General features: G+C 35.7%; 3 protein-coding genes across 6 annotated transcripts in view; 2 read left to right on the top strand and 1 right to left on the bottom strand.

The window, feature by feature from the left end:
• Nucleotides 1–6,354, top strand: part of LOC125505364 (zinc finger protein 136-like) — a 75,716-nt gene extending 69,362 nt beyond the window's left edge. Inside the window, exon 4 of the transcript XR_007282123.1 lies at nucleotides 6,295–6,354. The gene's annotated coding sequence lies outside the window, so the exon portion shown is untranslated. The remainder of the gene's footprint in view (nucleotides 1–6,294) is intronic.
• Nucleotides 49–3,318, top strand: LOC109536199. Of its 2 annotated transcripts, none has more exons than XM_048669057.1 (4): nucleotides 49–2,059; nucleotides 2,332–2,684; nucleotides 2,746–2,982; nucleotides 3,035–3,318. In XM_048669057.1, the coding sequence occupies exons 1-4, from the start codon at nucleotides 1,854–1,856 to the stop codon at nucleotides 3,235–3,237; spliced, it is 999 nt and encodes a 332-aa protein (XP_048525014.1). In that variant the 5' UTR covers nucleotides 49–1,853; the 3' UTR covers nucleotides 3,238–3,318. The 2 variants fall into 2 exon arrangements, with proteins under 2 accessions (XP_048525014.1, XP_019757870.2); XM_019902311.2 differs by having other exon boundaries at nucleotides 50–2,215.
• Nucleotides 5,690–10,075, bottom strand: LOC109536175 (obscurin). 3 transcript variants are annotated; one of them, XM_019902276.2, is made up of 10 exons: nucleotides 9,680–10,075; nucleotides 9,328–9,618; nucleotides 9,118–9,275; nucleotides 8,930–9,066; nucleotides 8,657–8,872; nucleotides 8,319–8,600; nucleotides 6,979–7,171; nucleotides 6,521–6,696; nucleotides 6,164–6,457; nucleotides 5,690–6,109 (listed from the first exon to the last, which is right to left on the bottom strand). In XM_019902276.2, exons 2-10 carry the CDS (start codon nucleotides 9,613–9,615, stop codon nucleotides 5,790–5,792), a joined length of 2,064 nt encoding a protein of 687 aa, XP_019757835.1. In that variant the 5' UTR covers nucleotides 9,616–9,618; nucleotides 9,680–10,075; the 3' UTR covers nucleotides 5,690–5,789. The 3 variants fall into 3 exon arrangements, with proteins under 3 accessions (XP_019757835.1, XP_019757834.1, XP_019757836.1); XM_019902275.2 differs by having other exon boundaries at nucleotides 9,328–9,615; XM_019902277.2 differs by lacking the exon at nucleotides 9,680–10,075 and having other exon boundaries at nucleotides 9,118–9,270; nucleotides 9,328–9,457.
• Between the last annotated feature and the right edge of the window lie 14 nt (nucleotides 10,076–10,089).

Here is a 10,089-nt window from a genome sequence, read left to right as displayed (position 1 = left end):
AAAATTTAGTATACAGTTTAGTATAAGTTTCTTTTTCTTAAATGGAACACCCACCCTGTATGTTAGGCAGTAATAAGTCCTTTCGACATTTGAAACAAACATTGTTTAACACATTAGATGCTCAAATATAACCTATTTGAAGATATCGAGTTGTTGAAATTGTTTTTACTATAATTCGCTAAATTCTTAGAATTAATATTTTACATTTTGAACAAATAAGAACGGTGAAAGAAGAAGAGGCATAACTTATAAACAACATAATTTTATTCATTCCCAGGATTAAAGTGACATTTTATTTTCAAGTGTTTAGCTCTTCACAGTAATAAAGTTGCTGCACAAATTTTTTAAATTAATTTAGAAGTATATTCAAAGGAATACCAGCAATTTCGTGACTTATTTACTCTATCCTACAACTCTTCAATATTTTGTGGCCTATTTTTGTAAACTGCGTTTTTAATATGACCACACAGAAAAAAGTCAAGTAGGGTCAAATCGGGAGACGGAACTGGTCCTTCAATTGTCCTCTGCGATCAATCCGATTCTCACGAAATGTTTCATGAAGATATGATCGTACTTCGGGGCCAAAATTCCATATTCTGTCATCATTAATATTTAAATACCACTTAAATGTGCCATTTTAAAGACATTTAAGAACAGAAAAATTAAACATGAGATGTGTTATACGCTTTTTCTTTAGAACGTGGAGAAGAATTCAATTAGGGACTTCATTTAAAACACCTCCAGAGGACCCAGCAAACACAAATGGTCCGTGGGACGTTCTATTTTGATCCCCGTTATCCCGCATGAGATGATCCTTGATAGGATGTCCCTAGGACGTCCCTTGTATCGCACATATATCTCATGCAGGTCCCATGCGAGTCGTCCCAGAAACGTTATATTTTTTGCTCCCAGGGACATCATGAACAGGACATATATGTAGTAATAGTAAACTGGCGCGCTCGAAAAAAGCTATTCTACACTAATTCTACACATAATGACATCTCAGGGACCGAGGTGTGTTTGCTGGCTCTTTTCCAGGCCAGTTTCATAAACTTGTCAGGAGTGTAAGTTGGTTATCCTCAAACAGTTTTAGTATTTAGGGTTGTACATTATCGGGTCCATCTGCGTTGTTGCCTTTTAATCGTTCTATTGCATGTTTTACTTCGCTGAATGTTAATTGCTACAGCCTTGATTTCCTTATGAGAGCGAAAATGTCATGTTTCTGTCCTAAGGACTCGTTTCCATTACATTCGCTTTGTGAGCCACAACTCTTTATATAGTTTTGTCTCTTCTAAAATGTTAATAGATTTTTTTATTCTCAATGTTTTTTAGCCCCTTTCATTTTTATTCCTATAATTTCTTCGCTCTTCCATTAGTTCTAACATTTATCAACAACCATCGATGGATGTTTCTTTATACTTTGCTATGCTGACTATTTTGTTGATTACTTCCTCTTTGATTTCTCTTGCGGTGCTTGTTATTTTCAACCTCTGAACATTGAGTCGTGCGGTTTGTCTTTCCTCACTTTCGTCATGTGTAGCTTTTTCCGACGCAACAAAAGATTATGGTCTGATGGGACATCCGCTCCCGGATGTGGTTTGCGCATTTTTGGGAGCAATCAGCTGGAGAAACATAAGGCGATCTCCACTCTCCTTTTTGGTATGTTTTAGGGCTTCTTTTTGCTGTTCATAGAAAAATTGTACATCCTGCTCTGAGCGTTCCGAGATCATGCCGGAACAATATTCATATTAAATGGTTTGGTCTGAAGTTCAACTAAGTCTGGTCCACCTTCTAGTTCTAATCGCTCAAAATTACCTACGCACTACACTTATCAACGCCAAAGCTGACAATTTATGTCGTTTCATTTTGAGGCAATTTTGCTTTTCTTTTTGGTCATCCACCATGGTTCGCATCAAAAAACGGAAGAAGACGAGCAGCTCTGGCAAGAAGCTCGAAATGAACTGGCACGTAGAACAAGAGAATATATAAAAAACAACCCCATCAGCTCGGATCTCCAGGCGTTTATCGATGAGTTGCGGAGTCCGAAAAGAAGAAAAAGGCAAGACCATAACAATATGTATGCAATAAAAGATGGCAACGTAGTTCCTCTGGCTACGCTCGAAGAACAATTATTCACTCAGTCGCATTTAGGCGCAAATTTCACAGTCGTGCCTCTCATCATACCTATTGCTTTGGAGAATAATATGACCCTAAAGTAGGTTGAGAAAGTTTTGAGAAACCTACACATTAACTATTATTTTCAAAAGTCACTCATTCAACCTGCAGACATTTTCCTGTGAGATGGATCTTACCAAAAGTTTGCCGTTTCAGGCAAAAAGAATCCACTGAGGATAGTCTGTTAAGCGACAATGGAAATGGAGGCTTTCAAGGAGGAAATTCACAGCGAGCTATTCTAGGACGCGGTCAAGGTCTGATAGGAATACGCGACAGAAATAGAGGACACAAACTTGAAGATTCTGAAGATGCCAGCTTAGAAACACCCAATAGAGCAGCAGTTGTTGAATCGCCCAGAATCAACACTCAAACTGAAGAAACTGTAGTCGACAATCTGATAGACGACAAGCTAAAGTCCACCAGTGAATCCACCGAACTGAACCGGGTTTTGGAAGATGTTCAAAATCTAATAGTCGCCTCCAAAAAAGGAAAAGGATCAAGTAAAGAAGGTTCGCACTGATGGAAAGTCCACTACAAACACACAAAAAAAAACAACAATATACATTGTAGGTGCATTGTGCAACGTGTCTGGTTACTGGGACAGTGACGCTGGCGGTATATCGTTTCACATTAAGAAAACTGATTCGGAAACTGAGATTGCCATGCGAAGCACCGAACCTCCAAGCGAAGATGGATTTATTGCCCAAGACAAATGGAATGCTACAGCCAGAATTCCATTTTCACAGTCCTCACAAATCATTATCACTCTAACGGCATATAAAGGGCGCAGAGTTGCATTATTTTTAGGTAATCTCTAAAATATTCACTCTTATCCAAGAAAAATATTTTTTTCGTTAAGGTGAATGTCGAATTTGCGATGGAAGCGAAACAATTACAGGAGATTGGGTGCTAGGTAGAACCTCATCCGATTGCAAGGACCAAAAGGCCGCGCATTCGTTCATCTCGGATATATTTCGAAAGAATAACATTGAGAAGTTGAGAGAGGCGCATATAAAGAAGATATCCACAATGACCACCATTAGAAGTAGTACAGACATTTAATTCGTACTTTTATATCTTTTTAATATTATATTGTTTAATTTTTTTAGAATAAATCAACTGTGTACTCTTTTCAGCAGGAAATATGTGGCTTTTACTTTCAGGCTTATCATCACAACATTTCAGTTTTTTTTATTTTCGATTACGTTGTATCCGGAAGTTTCTGGAACCTTCCGACAACTTCTCCCGCCGAGCGAGCGAGATTCTTCGCGAGTATTTTAGACGAATGTAATTTGACGTAATTTCTGTCAAGCATTTAAACAAGTGAGCGCAAGGTTCCTAAAGTATATTGGTTGCCTGCTGACTTGGACCAATGAGAGAGCTCGCGGAAATACGTCACAAAGCTCGCCATTTTAAATTATTGAATCTTTTAACGTTGAATCAGCCGACATTCTCTAATAATAGAGAGTTTTTAGGCCCCTTAAAATTACGTTGGCCTTACACGCTAAACGTTATTGTAATCATGCGCAGTGTTAAAAAATAAGGTGTTCAGGCAAATAACGTTAAGTGCGTTTTTTAGTTTTTGATACCGCGTTTGTTGCACTCTTAATAAAATAAACCTCACTCTATTGTTTTCCTATCCTGTTTGGTTTAGAAAAGTTTCAAAGCTGGTTTAGGTTTGTATTGTTATTAAACAAAAAGTGGCTAATCTGGAAGAAAACATTGAAGCTGCCTTCTGCGCCGGAATGACCAGGGAAATATTTTTAATTTAGAAACAATTGAGACCAGAGATTGCCTTATCAATTTTAGGTTTCAGAAGAAACATATTCCGAACATATTAAATAAAAATTCAAAATCAAATAGTTAGGTTATGGGTTAGAAGTTAGAACCTGTGCTTGCGATGTTAGTAGTTTTCAAATTTGCCCAAACAATTTTCACAAAATCCGCAATTACGCAATAATGGCGTACACTAATCAATAAAAAAGTCTTATTTAAAATTACAAAGATTTCTTGTTCTATTATAGCCACTTATCTTTTCTATAATATTAGAAATAAGTCAAATATGTCAACACCGTCGTTCTGCTTTTTAACGTAATGCTTATTCACACATATGCACCGTTACCGCTACTCGTACGTAAATAAAGGAACACGTTATCCTCTAATAACGTAAACGGTTATTTCTTTGCTAATGCGTATGCTCAGAATAACGGATAACGTACAACGTGTTGCATTTAAGGGGCCTAAAAACTCCATATTTCTAGAGTTGGTCCTCGGACCCCTGTATTATATATTACATAAAATAAATTGAAAACACTCAGAAGGTGTAAGAAATTATGCCCTCGATTCTATTTTACTTAGATTTTTCAAACTTAACTGTAGAGATTTTTTGTCATGACTGTGTAGTAATTTTCGGAAATTTTAACATTATCTGAAGACCTATATAACGGGTTATCCAATTCGAGATTGGGAAAGTAAAACCTTGCTATTTGATATCTGGCAAAGGTAAACGTTATCCGAAGCGTTTTTGTTTTAGTTAACGATTTGCCATTTTGGAATATAGATCGTTTGTTTCTTAATCGGCAAGCTCCTAAAGAGTATTCACTTATTTTTAATTGTTCCCGAGATACAAAAAAGGGCTTTATACTTGAGTAAATATCGGCGTTCGCCTTTGGAGTTGAAGCAGTTTGCTTGAGTTTCTAAGAAGGACAGGAAGCTATTGAAAAAGCTATAACTGATGGGATATTTGATGGCTTTTAACGTTTTTACCTTTTCTGGTTGTGTCAACTTTTTTAAATTTTAAGACTATAAGCTGAAACTTAATATTAGTGCTAGGCACTTCTCGATTAGAAATATCGAAAAGATTGTGACCGCTGATCATAGAATATTTGAGAATATTTTGAACAGTTTTGGAGGTATACATATACTGTTTTAAGCCCCAAGCGCCCCTTAAATTTGACATTTTTGCTTCTAACCCTTTAGAAATTAAAAATTGTTGATGAGTCCTACTTGATGAAAGACAATTCTCGTGTTGAGATTTCTAAAAGGTCACCACGACAACTCATTCAATATTTTCTTTGCTTCTGAAGAAATACATTTTGAAAGTTCAGGCATCTGAAAACGAGTCAAAGTATGGCGAAGAAAATGTTTAACCGAAGATGTCGTTATGTGATCTTAGCAGTCGTTTTTTATTCTTAAATTTGAATGGGGCGGAAAAAACATGAAATTTTGGAGATTTAGTTAGAAGCAAAATAAAATTAAAGCTCCGAATAAGTTGCTAAGGCCTGACCTTACGTATGTTAGGTGTGTGCAAAGTTTTAGCTCGATATCATCAAAACTGCGCTCACAATATTGTACAAATCGATACGTTTTTACGAAGCCATAGTTGATGTGCCGATTTAGTTAACTTTGAAAAAACTACACATGTTTTACTATCAATTATAAGTAGTTATAAATCGAGTTTAAACAGGGATTTACTGAATTATGAATTATCAAATTTCAATGTTTTAAGCATCGCTTTCTGTATTAATAAATATATTTTATTTAATCTTAAATATTATACTTTGTTGCTAACTTATTTGCTACTAAAATAACTTAAAAAAACATGCATTCGCTATTTATATATCATCATTCTTTCTACGCAAAATGGCCAGAGCTGCTCGATATCTAGTCAATCCAACGCAATTCTCCAATACGCATTGATAAACTCCAGCATCTACCATTCGAGCTCTTCGAATGCCCAATCTAAATTCGGTGCTATTGTTAGAGGTAATCAGCTTGTTTCTATCTTTTTTCTCGTTCATATTAATTGCAGTTCCTTCCCATAACCACGTGGCTTCGGGTAGAGGATTGGAAAAGGCTGTTATGGTGAATGTTACGTCGTCGCCTTCTTTTATTACCAAATCGGTCATCTGCGCTTCGAGAATTACTGGTTTGGCTGAAACAAATTTATTTAACAATAGCAAGACTTTTTTGTAAAAATTACACTCACTTAAAACATTTATGAAGCACCGGCTTTTAGCTGATCCAAATGCGTTGAAAACCTCGACTTCGTAGTCTCCTCTTTCAGCAAAAGTAACATCAGACACAGAACAAAATATCTTATATTTCATTTTTCCGTAGGTTTCCAAGCCCATTTGGATGCGCTCATTGGGGTCTAATTCCTGACTGTTTCGGAACCACTTAAACTGTGGAGAAGGATATCCTCGAACCACAACTTCCAGATTAAGAGTTAAAGTTTCGTCGATTTTCTGATCGTTGAGTTGCACAATTATTCTAGGAGAGCCTAAGGAACAAGTTTTTCTATATTATGTTACTGTTTTACATTAATTAATGCCGGAAAACTCACAACTAACAGTTAATCTGGCACTGGTTTCAGCTTGGCCACACTCATTTGAAATTCTGCATAGATATTCGCCGGATAAATCTGTTGTAGGTTCATTTACAATTAATTTTATTGTATCATCTGTTTGGAATCTTGTGAACTCAGGTGTATTGTCTAATAATTGTTCTCCATCTAGAAACCTACATAAGGTCTATTAAAATGATCTTATCATGAATTGAATTGAATTCTTTACACCACGACTTTTGGTTCTCAAGGAATCCTCAATATCTGCTATTGATTCTACTGCTACTGAACTAAATGTTTCTCGATCTCAAGTTCTCTTAATTGCTCAATTCTCTTCGTTTTTATTAGTATGAGAACGTATAAAATGTGCAACAAAAATTTCGCTTTTTATTGAAAATGTTTGAAGATATCTGGGTTTTATAATCGGAAACTATCCAGCAATATGCATCAGAACTTACCATTTTACTTCGGGTAGAGGGAAAGCTTCTAGTTTTACAGCAAATTCTACAGTGTGAATAATATGGTACACGTCCTGTTCTAACACAAGAGCGTCGTCAAAAGCCTCCAAAATAGTCGGAGCTTTTTTAACATCGATTCTAACTGTATCCTCTACAAAACCGTGGGCATTTTCCGCTCGAAATGTGTATATGCCTATTGATATTAAGAATTATTCATGATTAATATACTTATGGTCGAAATAATATAATGATCACCTAAATAGGAAATACATGAATCGACCAATTTGGATTTCAGAGTAAACAAACTAGAACTTAATTATTTCTATAAAAAAAGAATTTATTTCATTTGAAAACATGAAAAATTACACAACGAGAGTAATTTTGCACTTTTCGAGTTTAAACTTGTGATGCACAACGGAAGTACAGAAAACATGGGTTTCAAAGCATTTGTTGAAACATCCTTATATTTATTTTAATCCTTTATTATGTCCAGATTTTACTGGTGCGCGGGAATTAGTATGCATTAAAATAAGACAATAAAGACAAAATATTATGGGATTGGGCATTTCAGTGAATTCTTTTAGATGTTAAAATTCCAGTCTCGGATCTTGTAATGCATTAATCCACTTTAATAAATGAGTTATAACTCATCAACTCAGAGAGCGGCAACAACTGAAAAGCGCAACTCAACACAGTGTTACCCATACTTAAAATAATGTTTGATAATCAAATGCTGCGGTATACGATTTTTAAGTTTTGTTTTGTTTCTCATTTTTGTTACTATTTATCCACGTCTCCAACAAGAAGTATTAACATTCACAATTGAGTATTCAAATCTTAAAGGTGCATTTTTTTAAACCGAGATAAATTGAATTGGGACGTCATTTCCCGATTTCCTCCACCAAAGAATCCAGATGAACGAAAACTTCCGTCTTTCCACACAACGAGGCAATTTATCTGTTTAATCATTATTAAACAGATAAATTTGACAACAAACTCGAGCAAAATTGATTAACAAATTGATAAAAAATTCAAAGTTCAAGGTATTTTAAACCAGGAAAAAAATTTAGAAACATCTCTTCATTGCCCAAAAAAAATAAAACTTAAAAGTACATAATACGTATAATGAAGGAATGTAATAACGATCACATCAACAATTTGTAAAAATTTCTGAGGCATTTTATTAGGCATAAAAATGGAAAAAACAATAGAATAAAAGCGAGAAAATTCCTCCTATTGCTTAAACAAGCAATAAGCAATACATATTTTATCAATTTAATCAATTAATTAAGTGCAAATAATACTGAAATATAAAATATAATTAAAAGCAAGTTGCTTACCTGCATCTTGTATGACAATGTTTCTGATCTGCAACAAGTAAAATCCATCATCATCATCAATATGCAAACGCCTCGATCCAACTAGTTGCACATTATTTCTGAACCACTTGATAGTAGCTCTGGGCTCAGCTTGGATTTTTGCCTTAATAGTGACGGTTTCATCTTGCGAAACTTCCAAATCACCGCATAATTTTCTTAAGAGTTTTGGCTTGCTGTAGACGTAAATGCCCCAGAACTGGGACACTTGAGCCAAAGAATTTGTGGCAACTACTGAGTAAACTCCTGATAAAAAAATAGCAGCAATAAACAAGTTTTGGAAATAATGGGAATGTTTCTACCGGTGTCTTTCAGATTGGTGTTTCTCAATACTAGAGTATATGTAGGATCGTTTTCCTCCACATATATGTGCTCGCTTTGAATGATTTCCTTGCCTTCTTTGAGGAACTGCACTTGAGGTTTGGGAAGTCCATCCACTTCGGCAGGCACCACAATGATTTCGTCAACACCAATCGATAGATCTTCGATTTTGGATTTTATCGTTGGATACTTTTGTCCTAAATAGTACTCCGTTTTTAAATTTAGGTACGTTTTGCCGGAAAACTTTAACTTACTGACTACATCCAGAGTAATATCGACGGAATCAAACCCAATTTCATTTTCTGCCATTATCGTGTAAACTCCAGCGTCCTCGAAGTGAACGTCTTTGATTACCAGCAGCAGGATGTGTTCATGATTTTCGTGATAAATCCTGAAACCTCATTATGGAAGCTTCTTGCCTTCGATTTATTTGCCTCCTTACTTGTACTTTGAGCTGGGTTTAATGGGTATGTCTCGAAAAGTGCAACTCATATCCGGTTTTGGATATCCAGTGATTTGAACTTGGAGCATCGCTTGATCGCCTTCACTGCAGACTACGTTCATTTTCTCAACGACAAGCGACGGTTTCCAATGCCTAAACTTTATTGAAAATATTTAAAACTAACTCTATGGAACCGTAGCAAGAAATTACAGGTTTTCTTTCTGCAACGGGACTTTTTTCCAAGTTCTCCCTAGCAACATGATGGTCAATTTCTCCTTTGACTACTGCCCCAAAGCTGAGAATGCCTCTAGTGGTTCTGGCTACTGAAGTGAGAGTGCAATCATCCGAACTAACATGCTGGAAAACGAAAGCGACAGTGTCTTCATCATCTCCCATTAGCGCCTTGAAATTTTCATCAGGCTTAAAAAGCTGATCACCATCTTTTCGTCTGCTCGCTTCCTTTACCAGGTCTTCCGGTAGCACTCCTTTTTGCGACATCTGCTTTCAATAGATTATCAAACTGTATTCCTCTCATTTAAAAATATAAAATTCTCAAACTTACCAGGATTAGTAAACTTTTAGACTGGTTTCACAACTGGCACTTCTTAACAAGTGATAATTAAATATTTACGTTTGGTCATATGCCAAAAATACAAGACAAAATTAGGCGTGAAGTGAATTCATTGGGCAAATCGCAATTAAAAATAGAAGAACAATGCGGTTCAAGCAATTAGTTATACAAGATCGGTGCCATAGGCAAATATTAAGCCTTTTAGATTGGTGCTGGAAACACCTCCTGTCTCACTGCTCAGCACAATTACAGGCGCATTTTTGCAGAACTTTAAAAAGAGCTATCAGAAGCAAGGGGTTGCAATTTAAAGTTTTAGAGTTGGGGTAGCAAGAGGCTATTCATTGATCAATTAAAATTCATATAATATGTTCTAAAGTTTGTTTCCACTTATTAAAATAATA

This window comes from Dendroctonus ponderosae, unplaced genomic scaffold (assembly GCF_020466585.1).
Source record: "Dendroctonus ponderosae isolate FM_Combo_2020 unplaced genomic scaffold, Dpon_F_20191213v2 Dpon_F_20191213_8, whole genome shotgun sequence".
In the NCBI taxonomy this organism is placed as follows: domain Eukaryota; kingdom Metazoa; phylum Arthropoda; class Insecta; order Coleoptera; family Curculionidae; genus Dendroctonus; species Dendroctonus ponderosae.
Note: the sequence above shows the minus strand (reverse complement) of the source record. Positions and strands in the feature narration are given on the sequence as shown.